Source organism: Cynocephalus volans, chromosome 6 (genome assembly GCF_027409185.1).
Source record: "Cynocephalus volans isolate mCynVol1 chromosome 6, mCynVol1.pri, whole genome shotgun sequence".
Taxonomy (NCBI): domain Eukaryota; kingdom Metazoa; phylum Chordata; class Mammalia; order Dermoptera; family Cynocephalidae; genus Cynocephalus; species Cynocephalus volans.
In genome coordinates this window covers 71,305,705-71,317,847 of record NC_084465.1, presented here as the reverse complement: position 1 = coordinate 71,317,847, position 12,143 = coordinate 71,305,705, and the positions used below count along the sequence as shown (strand labels likewise).

General features: G+C 38.7%; 1 protein-coding gene across 1 annotated transcript in view; it reads left to right on the top strand.

Annotated features, from left to right (window-relative positions):
* Positions 1 to 12,143, top strand: part of COL28A1 (collagen type XXVIII alpha 1 chain) — a 167,596-nt gene that overhangs the window by 97,544 nt on the left and 57,909 nt on the right. The window contains exons 25-26 of the mRNA XM_063100916.1: positions 7,873 to 7,941; positions 10,240 to 10,308. Coding sequence (XP_062956986.1) covers positions 7,873 to 7,941; positions 10,240 to 10,308 — 138 coding nt within the window. The remainder of the gene's footprint in view (positions 1 to 7,872; positions 7,942 to 10,239; positions 10,309 to 12,143) is intronic.

Below are 12,143 nucleotides of genomic sequence, written 5' to 3'. Positions count from 1 at the left end.
GTTAGGAGACAGAGCTGATCTTAGAATCAAAGGAGTTTAGACAATAAACTGGAAAATAAAGGAAATTCTAAAAACAAATACCAACTTATAAATAACTTTCAAAATCATCTCTCCTTTTTCAGAGAGGCCTCAAAGTCTCTATGTGGCCTTTTTGTCTGAAGAAAACCTTTGGAAACACATGCACACACACAAACTGGTAAAGAAAGGGAGATACTTTGAAAAGTCTAATTACAGTTAACTTGGTAAAGTGGAAGTGAGACTCTCAAAATACCAAAAATTGTTAATGATAGCAAAAGCACAGGACCCAAAAGTATGCAAAATTCCTTTATTTCCATTTTGAGTTAAAATGACAGAGAGGTTGTAAGTGTGTGAGAATGTGTGCGTGTTGTGGGGGTTAGTGTAGACATATATATCCTGACATGTTTTTCATTTAAACTCTATGTAGTCACCTTAAAATTTTGGCTTTAAGGCATTAACTTGCAAAAACAAATGTGTTTTGAAATGAGGAAACCATTAAAGTTGATGATTAATTTATGATGGGTTTTTGTGATATTTGGTTAAGGTCACATGTGTTTAGCATATGACACAGACATTGGAATCAAAGCTTCTATGTTTCAAAACGTATAAAAAGCAGTCCCTGGCATCTAGCACCCTTTCACTGCTTAGTGGTTTTTACCCAAGTGGAAAAATTCTGTACAACATCAGTGGTTATAGTCCTATATATAATTACCTTGAATTTAATTCAAATTTTGGCAAGACCTTCTGAGATATTTCCAAAATTCTTGTAAAAACTATAGCTTTCAAAAAGATAGTAGATATAGTTTTAAAATCCACTTTTGAAACATGCTGGGAAGAGGAACTGACAATTTGGTCCCCTGCTAAGTGGGAAGTGCTCATCCAGTGTCCTGACCCGGAACCCAAACTCCTGGCTCATGGATGGGGAAGGTAGCTCCAAGACCCTACCCATCACTGCTTGCATTTCTTCACTGGAGCCCTAGAGACAAGGAGGACCCATTGTGATTTGAAGACGATCATGATGTAAATCTTATCTTCCTTTGAGAAACTGCAGTTAACTGTTTGGTTCTGTATTTTTACCTCCCAAGACTCAGGAGGCACATGTAGCCTAAGGGCTGATTCCCTGACGTCCCTGTATGTAAGAGTTTGTTTCTGGCCTTATAGAAGATGATTACAGGGGTGGCTTGCTTGATCTCCAAAAGGGCACGTGCATCCTGCCACACACCTCTCTTAGCTTTTCCAGCCCTGCTCAGTGTAATTGCTCATTACAGGGAAAGCCATGACCTTCCCCAAAGCCTTGGAATGACTGAATTTAGGCCAATCCTTGTACAGAGGAAATCTAGCCTGGATTTTGGGACTCTCAAAGGATCTCCTAATCATCAAGTGGTTGGAATAAAGTCTGTGTGCAGAAAAGACTTGTTGGATTGTTTTATTATATTTATAATAATAATTATTATAAAAATAATAATCATTGTAATTATTATATATTATTCAAATATTTCCAGAACATCATGGCATTTTTAACAATGCCCCTGTTTTATATATGAGGAAATCAAGGACCAGAGAGGCTGAACAACTTGCCTCTTCACAATATAAACATTTTTGATACTTTATTTATTTTGTGTATGGGAGGAAGACTTTGAACATGAATGAATAAAGACTAAATGGATGAATAAGTCAGATAATAAAGAATGACTTACCCTGATCCACAGTGCTCAATCTTCAGCGCTGCCCGTATTCTAACTATCTCAGCACCGTTTTGTGCACAGTTGGATTGTTTCTCTTTCCAGTCTAGGTTTTCCATTGTCAAAACTTAAATTATGTAAACATTAAAGAGAAGCATAAACCCAAACCCAAAAGAGTTAAACATTTTTCAAAAACTTTTAAATGTTTGAATATTGTAAATACATGCTTTATTTGACAAAAGTGGCCCGTAGTCATAAATTAAAATGCAAGTCTATGTAAAATTCCACCGAGTATCATTATTCTAAAAATGTTCCCAGCATCTGAATTGTCCCTCTGTTCTCTGCAATGGCTCACATATGTGAACACCCCCAACAGGCGGTAGATGAACAGAGGACCAATTCACACAGAGATACATTAGGAATTTGTGGATTCCATTGGCTGACATAGACTGGACAAGAAACTTCATTTTGAACAGTGCCCAACAAGGACAGCTGGCCTAGGATAGACTTAACGATAATGAAGTTAAGGGTCTGTGATTTCAAAGTGGACTTGAAGAATCCCACCTCCCTATAATATGATGGCAAAATTGCTACAGACCAATCAGCTCAAAACAGGGCTTATTAAAGCCAGAGCCAAATAAAGTCTGAATGCCTAGCAGTTTTACCTATAGATTTTAGAAAATGTCATTTTCAAGACCAGGAAATCTTGACTAGGTGACTTTTCAGGGTTAACCCGCAATTCAGTTCTATGCATGATCTCTAAAATCTGAGCTGCACTCCTGTCTACCTTATGACTTTCAATATTGCTTTCATCTCTCCTTGCACTTTTCCTAGTGCTGCATTTCTCTTCCCAGGAGTAAATACATACATTCCCTTCAGCCCTGGAGACAGACACTAAACCCCTTAACACTTACTGCCCACATCATCACCAACACATTTTTATATTTAATAATGCAGACTTAGAGGAACTTTCCCCCAGTGGAAAATTATATTGAGTATCAATACAAGAGAGCCTGTTCTTTGCCTTGTCATTAGGGACAGTATCAATTTTTCTATTTTCAAGGTTTCTAACTCAGCTAAATAAGAAAGATTCTCCTTCTCCAGTGAGATTCTTGGCACAAGGCAATCATCTGCTCATCTTTGATGAGCTGATTTTGAGAAAAGAAAGAAACAATCAACAACAAATCCACCCAAATCCTAAAGCAAGTTTTAAAATTATTAGGGACTATGAGATGTGGCTGTTTTGGGGTCAATATTAAAGCTCTAGGAGAGAAATTGATACCAAGAATTGAAATTGTTTTAAATTTGAAGCTGAGAAAATAAAAGGAAATGTGATACCAGTTTGAGAACTTTGTTTTCTAGAATCTTCTTAATCATCTCCTCTTCCCTGTGATGATCATGCTGATAACTGTTAGTCTCCCTTTTCATATTAAAAGGCATCAGTGAGAAATAACTGAGTGGTATGAGAATGGCCAGTCAATAATCAATACACATTACCAACATCTGGGTTGTCTGTCCGTAAGCTTAGAATAAAACCTTTAAAATTTCTATTGACATTCTGGCAACTACGAGTGAGGTATTTGAGAGTTACTAAATGGTGACATATGCCGGATTGCACAATTCATTCCAGAGTGGTGCTATGTTTGTGATAGTTGGGGGCTTATTAGTTACATCTTAATTTTATTGTAAAGCCAGAAAGAACCATTAAGCAGCTGCTAATTATCACTTTGACTACTTCTACCTTATTTTAAAACTCAGCCATTTCTTGGTTTCATCATTTAGCAGAATCTTCAGAGTACCGTTCCTTAAAAAATTCTTAAGTGGCTGATTCTTTTCACAATGAATTCAATTTGCTTTTTATTGTCCCCAAAGTAAAAAAGAAAGCACTTTTGAAACAACTGTAACTTGTTTCCATAGTCCTCTCAAAGAGCATCAAGGGCTTAAGTGATACAGAGGGGGAGATAGTGATTAAAGCCTCATTAAATATGTGTGTGTCAGGGGAGGGAGAAATGGTTTAACGGGCTGATTGTTCTCTCAAGTATTGTATTTAAATTTTATAAAATGTAGAAAGTATAATGGGCTGTTTCCTTGTCACTGCTCTACCTTGAAACCTCTGCCACTTATTAACTGTGTGACCTCAGCACATCATTAGACCTCCCTGAGATTTAGATCCTTGTCTGTGATTTGAGATAATAGTGCCTACTTCACAGGGTTATTCTGAGAAATTAATGGAATTATGTACACAAAATATTTTTATGAATTCTAATATGTTAAATTATTATAATTAGTAGTAGTAACCATAGTATGCATTACTCCAACAAATCAAGTACACTGTAAAATGGATGAAAAGAGAGATTAAGAATTTGTGTAGATAGCAGATCTAGAATGAGACCAATTAAAACATTGGGGTAAACCACAAAACCGAGGAATGGCAATGATGGGAAAAAGGAAGGGGAGGCCTCAGACAGTTGAATCCACGTGCAGGTCATGTGGGCCTCTTCTAATCCAGGTTGAGTTTTTTTATAATCCAGGATGTTTTTTTCTTCTCTTTGGGAGAATGTGATTGACCTGATGTAAGAAAAGGACTTTCATAGCCACATAGCCATAGTTTTTGCATTGTATGACAGCTGGAAGAAAGTCTATGGAGAAGTTAGCGTCTTGCATCTAGTCCCAGCCAACATCAAAAAGGGGGAGGGCTCTGGAGTCACACCTGGGTTTGAACTGCTTCAGGCCGTGTGGCTTTTTGGCAGGTTATGTATCCTCTCTAGTCTCAGTTTCTTAATCTGTAAAATGGAGTAATTGATGTTGACAGGAACTTGATAGATAAGAAAATAATGAGAAGTACTTGCCAAATAATAAACTTAATAAGTATTAATCACTGTTTATTATATTATTTATTATAAGTTTTAATATTAATCAAGGCAAAGATTATTAATGGGAAAATGAATGAACATGAGTGTGTTTGGTCTCCTCTTTTTCTTTCTTCTAAAAAATGAAGGCTTCAATGTATGGTTACTAGAACCATCACAAGATTACGTGTGTTTTTAAAGGAGTTAAAATTAATCACTCTGAAAGGTAATAATCGAGGTAAAACTGTCCCTGAGTCATCTGTTAAATTCACTCAAGTACTGCAGACAGTGCTAAACTTGGCTATTTCCTGTGAAAATGAAAGGAATATCTTCCATCTAGAATTCCTTTTGTGTGCCAAGAGGAAGTGATAAGCCATCTAAACAGTGAGTTATTCTTTTATTGAGGGAGTAGATGCAAGGAGGTAGGGTTAGGATTTAGGCTATGGTCTTATGAAACTGATGGATGTGGTTGCAAATGGCAACTCTGGAATTTGCTCTCCATCTGTTCATTATCTTCCAATACAAGGGCTCCCTCTGCAGGCTCCAACGACTCTCAGATATTGTTAGGGAAGCTAAGTCCAACTATGCAAGAACCTGTTATAGTTTCTTTTATCTGTGAATGTCATTCTATTGCACTGACAATAAAACTGCATATCTGAAAATATCACAGGTAAACACACTTCTTCTCAGGTACTGATGGTGTTGCATTATGGCAGAACTGGTACTGTTGAGTGGTGAAGTGAGATCTGCCCAGGGTCCTCCACATTTGCCAGGTATCGTGGCCTGACATGGACACATGGCCCATGGAACAACAAAATACACAACGCACTTTCAAAGACCCCACCATAGTGGTATCTGTGTTCCTCACCCCTCCCATTGCTGTATTATTCTGAAGCAATCCCTAGACATCATCCATATAAGGCTTTAGCCTTTGTCTCTCAAATATAAGAACTCTTTTTAAAAACATAAGTGCAGTACCATTACCAAACCTAAAAATTATTAACAATTTCTTAATATAGCAACTATCCAGCATTTCCAGCTCATCTCATAAATTTGTTACAGGTTTCGGTTTGTTGGATTGTCATCCAAATGATGTCCACCCATTGCATTTGATTGAGATATCTCTTACATATTTTTTAATCACAGTTTACACCTCCCTCGTGCTTTCCTTGCCCTTTCTTTGTGAATGTGTTATTGGTACTTGAGGATTTTGCTGATGATATCCTCATGATGTTGTTTACCATGCTTCTCCATCTCCTGTCTGTTTTTATAAACTGGTAGATATAGAGACCTCTTCAGATCCAGGTTCAGTTTTTCTTGGCCAGCATATTCACAGGTGGGGTTGTATGTTCTGCTGCATCAAAGCAGGAGGCACCTGGTGTCTGGTCATATCCTTTCCAACCTCCTCACCTCATCACAAAGGGCAGAGGTGAATAGAAACACAGGAGACAAAGCCATCATCTTCGGGGTGGGGTTGGGTGATTGGGCAAGAAAGACAATTATTTTTAATAAAACTTTTGGTGATTCTGGGTAAAATTTACTTAAGTATGATTATGTGTTCTGTTTGGTTGGAAGGTATCAAAATGTTCGAAAGAAAAAAGACACATCCCTTTTAAGAAGGAGCAAAGTATAATAGGAGGCACTTAGGTGGTAAACTTACAGACATTCCCTTGATGGTTACTTCAGAGGTACTAAAGAAAGATAATAAAAATGTATATAATAAGGACATTCATGTTCTCTACTTGGAGCTCTTGATGTTGGAATGATCATTTAAGCTGGGCGGAACTCGAGGTTACTTACAGTGGGGAATCAGTAGGAGAGAGCTGTTGAGATAATTAGTACCCGTAGACTCCAAAGCAACTAAGTACTAAATGAAAGAAATAAAGACAGAAGACCAAAATCATAAATGTACTTTCTGTCTCTATAGGTTTACCTTTTCTGGACAATTCATATAAATGGAATCATACAGTATGTCTGGCTTCTTTCATTGACAATAATGTTTTTGAGGTTCATCCATGTTATAGTGTGTATCCGTGGTTCATTCCTTTTTATTGCTGAATTTACCACATTTTGTCTATGCATTCACCAGTTGATGGGCATTTACGTTGTTTCCAGTTTTGGATTATTATCAACAATGCTGCTAAGGACATTCATATGTGAGACTTTGCAAGGACATATGTTTTCATTTTCTTTGAGTGTATGCTTAGGAGTGAAATTTCTAGATCATGTGGTGAATTTATGTTGAACTTTTTAAGAAACTGCCAAACTGTTTTCCAACAGGGCTGTACCAGCTATTATGAGGGTTCCTGTTTCTCCACATCTTCCTAGCCCTGCCTTTTAACAGTTGTGCAGACTTAGGCAAACTTCAGTTACCTCTTTAATAAAATGTGTGGGTGGGGAGCTGACATTCACCAAGTGCTCACTCTGTGCCAGTTGGTGTGGCGTTGTGACAGGGGCACTCACATGCCTTGTCTCACTTCGTTCTCCTCCCTGTGGAATGCAGGTATTATATTCTACATATCTGATGAATTTACTGAGGTTCAGAGAATTCATGTAAACTAATCATCATTGTAATGCAGAATTATTGTGAACACTAAATCATATAGAATAACACATTTGAACACATCTAATGTAATCTTGAGCATAAAGAAGGTGGCTAAGGAAGAGATTTTTATTTCTTTGCTTCTTCCCATCATTAGTATCTCAAGTAGGTCTAACCACAGGCTTTGGCCTACTTCATCATGTCCCACCACTTTTCTGGTAATTGTTGCCTTTTATGAAACCGTCATGCTTTGGAGAAACTGAAAAGCCTTTATAGAATTTACCCTGTGGTCACAATCACTTTAGTGGCAGAAATAGCATAGAGCTGATTCCTAACTTAAATAGCATAATCTTTGTTGCATAAAAGAATAAAACAACTAGTATTCAGGATGTGGTTATATCTCTTAACGGTTGCTTTTTATTCCAGTCTCCTCTTTCATCCTGTGTTCACAATAGCAGTAATTACTTTTCCAAATTCTAGAGAAGGGAATTCTGAAGAAAGTATGTATTAATGTTGCCAAGAAGCTAAATAACTTGATTGATTTGAAATGGACCTATATCAGTTGGTCTGAAAATTGCCTACGTGGCAATAAGAAATGAAACAGAGAGATAAAACACAGTCTCATAATAGGAAAGAGATCTTGGAGAAAAGGGCTCAATAAATATCTTAGTCAAATTCTAGGGGGTTTTAATTTAAAAAAATATATTTGAAAATATAGTTTAGCATGAAATAAAGTTTTTTTAAAAAAATCAATTATTGTCATTCATTGTGTGTTTTTCAGGGAGAGCCTGGGGTCAGAGGTCCTCCAGGTCCCTCCGGACCTCGGGGCATAGGAACCCAAGGGCCAAAGGTGAGTCCTGAGCTGTGTGCTGTGTGAGGGTCAGATTCCATAAGTGACCACCAAGTAAACAGTAACTTCATTGTAAGTGTTCATTTTGGTGTTGACTTTTTCTTGATTACTGATGAAAAATCTTATTTTTCTTATCATGTGAGCTTTCAGTAAAATAAAATATTTATGTATATAGGCAAAGAAATTACCTCTCAAGTAGTTGCAAAGGGCTCAAAATGTTTCCTGGTTTCTTAGAGGTTGTGCCATCATCAAGAAGTACATCTTTACTTTGGCCAAAAGTGCCTCAGGTGGCCTTTTAACAGGTTGCCAGCTAATGTTCCTATTGTGCCCCGTGTGCTGTGTCCATGTAAGGAAAATGGACAAACGGCCAGGCTTTGCCGAGCATGACCTAGTCTGTTTGATGTAAATGTGTTAACTGCGCATGCGCACACCCTCGTGTTTCTTGGCTATGGTCTGATGTAAATATGTTAACTGCGCACGTGTGCTCAGGTGTTCCTTGGTTATTTGACAAGTATAAAGGACAAAGGCTCTGAGCCACACGCCCTCCGGACGGCACCAGGGTGGCTGCAGCTGTGGGTCTGTTGCTAGTTACCTGAGCGTGTCCAAATAAAGCACGTCAACTTTGTCAGCAGCTCCCAGGATCTTTCCAGTTACCTAGCTGTGATCTGCCTGTGAGGGGTCTGTGACCCAGCCCAACAGTCCACTATGTCAGGGCCTCACTGCAAGGGTCTGGATTTATTGTCCCCATGAAAGGTGAGAGGAACTAACTTTTGTCCTCTTTGCCTTCATTTCTATGTCTCCTCCTTTTGTCTCCTGCATTTTAGAGATGATTCATCCTATTATTATTTTAATCCAGTGTTTCTCAGAGATTTTGCCCTCCCCTTCCTGCCCCAGGGGAACATTTGGCAACGTCTGCAGATATTTTTGGATATCACAACCGGGAATGCTACTGGCTCTAGTGGGTAGAGCTAGGGATACTGCTAAAAAATCCTACAATGCACAGGACAGCTTCCCATAATAAAGAATTATCCAGGTCAAAATGTCAGTATTGCTGAGCTTGAGAAACCCTGTTTTAATTGTTCATTCACTAGTTCAACAAATTATTTTTTTGATTTATTTAAAGTAGCAGCCATGTTCATCAGGAAAACAGGTGTCAATGGGCCACACATTACAAATTTCAATTTCAAATAGGTGTATTCACACTCAAACTGCACAGAAGTGTACTAGAACCCCATTGTTAGGACAGGGAAAAGGCTTTATGAGTCAAAGATTCTATTGAGAATCCCAGTATTACCTAGATTCTTTGTCTATCCCTTTTTTGTTCATCAACTCCACTTTGACAGCAGGCTACTTTTCTAACCTTACAGGTAACTTTACGCAGAGGAAGAGCACCCCAAGGTTTAGTAGTCACTATTACTAGGTGATGGGAAAACGGGTTTATTTTTCTTCTTCATTGTTGTCTTTATTTCTGTTTTTAAAATGCTTTTGCAACAAGCAAATATTCCTCTTACATGCAGAAAAAAACAAGCTTTTCTCATAGTGGAAAGGAGACTGACATACAGTACTTTATATTAACCTCGCATTTTTCAAAGCTTGTTCCATTCAATGTTAATTTAAGAACTTCTGGGAAAAACAAAATTAAACTAATTTCTTTATTGTGAGACTTCTTAGAGACTTTAATCTATTATTGTGCACTAGAGCTGTCCAAGGGAAAGCACATATTGTTTTCCAATTTTTTTCCACGACAAAGTCTTTCTGAGAAACACAGGGTCAGCTTGTGAACACATACTGGGAAATGCTGCACTTGCTTCTTGTTTCATCTACACATTTTCTTAAAAATTCTAGCACCAATCCACATCAATATGCACTGATCTTTCACTGCAGCCCCAGTGAGTTGGCACTCCATGTTGAAATGGAGCAATGCATTAAAAAGTCTGCATAGAATCTGAGTCAGTGGTTTCCAGACTTGGTGCAGGCTGCCCTGGAGTGGGGCTGGTGTTCGGGCAGCTGAAGGAGCCCAAGAAGATAAGCTCCTGAGCCTCCCCTTCTGCTTAGGCTAAGCATCCCTGCTTACCTCTTTATTTATGTTTGGATGATATGGAAGATTCTGTTTGCCAAGGATTCTGTGGCTTAAAAATATTTAGGAAGACACTGCTTTAAATAAGATAGGAAATAGCTTATGAGCGGTGTGGAGGTGCTAACCAGACTGAAGTAAGGAGGCGGAGAGCTGTAATACTTGGTTGTTTCTCCCTCAATCTTCTGACACTTTATCTTCAATTTCTCCTCATCTTCCTTCAGGGTAATATTGGGCAGAAAGGCTTGCCTGGCCCTCCTGGCCCCCCCGGCTATGGATCACAAGGAATTAAAGTAAGTGAACATGATTGTGCTGGAGTCACCTCTCAATTCACCACGATGAGTGGAGAAGAGGTTGTAGATAACACAAAATTTGGCTATTATGAAATGATTTAATGTGAACTTAGCAGTTAAAATCACATCTAGTATTTAGAGACATCATCCTGAAGGGTAAAAATGGTCTAAGTACATTATTTTCACAAGTGTTAAACATTTACACAGATGGCTTGGCAAAAATTTACCTGTTTCAGTGGTTTGTTGTTCTCCCTGGTTTCTGAGCTGAGTAGAGAATGTATTGCCCACCTGCAGGTTCTCTCGCTCTCTCTCCCTTACCTTCATCTCCCGTACCCTCCATTCATAGCACTTCCCAGTCTTAGTTCACGATGAAATCACCTGGGGAGCTTTTGGATGACACTGGTGCCCTACCCCAGAGGAAGGGAATCTGAATCTCTGGGGGTGGAGCTTGAGGACTGTGGTTTTAAAAGATCACTGTGGAATCTCCCTGATTCTCTTGAGCAGCCAGGGTGAGAACCACTGCTCTAGGCCCTGAGTCTGTGTTACTGGAACTCACGGCTATCTGCATTCTGCTTTGTTTCTGCTCAGCAGTAACAGGCCTATCTAGCAAGCTGGGACTCTCAGGGTCTCCCAGGTCTTAGTAGACAAAATTTGGCACCTAAAAATTACTATGTAATTTCAAACAATTCCTTTTTCTACATCTAATATGTTGATTTTTTAAAAAAAACTGGCTCACTTTCCCTTTCTCTATCCACCTCCCCACAATAAACTGTTTTTTAATTGTTTTTTTAAAACCATGCTTAAGCTTAGAAACTGAATAATTCATAACTAATAACAATGGATAATTGAGTTTGACCCTAAAAGTGAAAAGATTCAAAATAAACTCTCCAATAGTAAAACTTCTTAGTAAGGAGACAGTAGGAGCTTAAGATAATAAATGTGAAAATTCTCTGTTGAAATTAAACCACCTACTTCTATGTACAGAGAGTGAGCTTAGTTGAGAGAGAAACTTGTTGAATCTGTGTTAAGTCTTCCAGTGAATCACGTAATGTCAACTTAGTCCTCATGGAGTTTATAGGCTATAAAATAACCAGACTTTGAGCTCCAGAGAGTATGGAGGGGTGGCACAATGGAATGAACTGGGAATATAGGGGAATGCAGTGTCCCTGCAAGGTCCCATAGGTCACAGTAATGAGTTTGGTCTTAATCCTAAGAGCAATTGAAAGACACAGTAGGGTGACCTGATCAATTTAGAAAAGACTCCTTCTGGCTACCATCTGTAGAATGGATGGTCGTGGCTAGAAGGCATGTGGGGTAGAGGGGCTTCCTTTCTCTGTGTATTCTCCTGAGTCTCCTTGTGAAAGTATGATCTTCTGGGAACCTTCTCCTCCTGCCTTTCAGGAAGGAGGAAGGGGAGAGTCAGGAGGGAGCAGAGAAGGGGCAAGATCTTGAGGAATTCTTTTATTTGCCAAGTGACCCTTGTGTGTCCAACTCTTATAGAGGCCAGGAGAGGTCTAGTGAAAGGGTGGGCCATCAGGTTAAAAAGCCAAGTATGGGGACAGACAGAGATGCTTTCTCCCCCATCGTTCATTTCTACTCAGGAGTACCAGTTTCCTTCTCTCCACCCTTGTTAATCAGTTCCAGTGTCCTGATCAGCTCTGACATTTCCTTAGTACTTTTTCTTGGAGGATCAGGAGGTCCTTATATAAATAAGATTCCTGATAGCCTTCCTTGACTTTAAAGAGTTTCTGAGGTAGAGTTGTGGACTGGGCTTTATATAAACCCATATACATAAACTCTTTCTATACAGATATCCTTTACTTATTGAAATAATT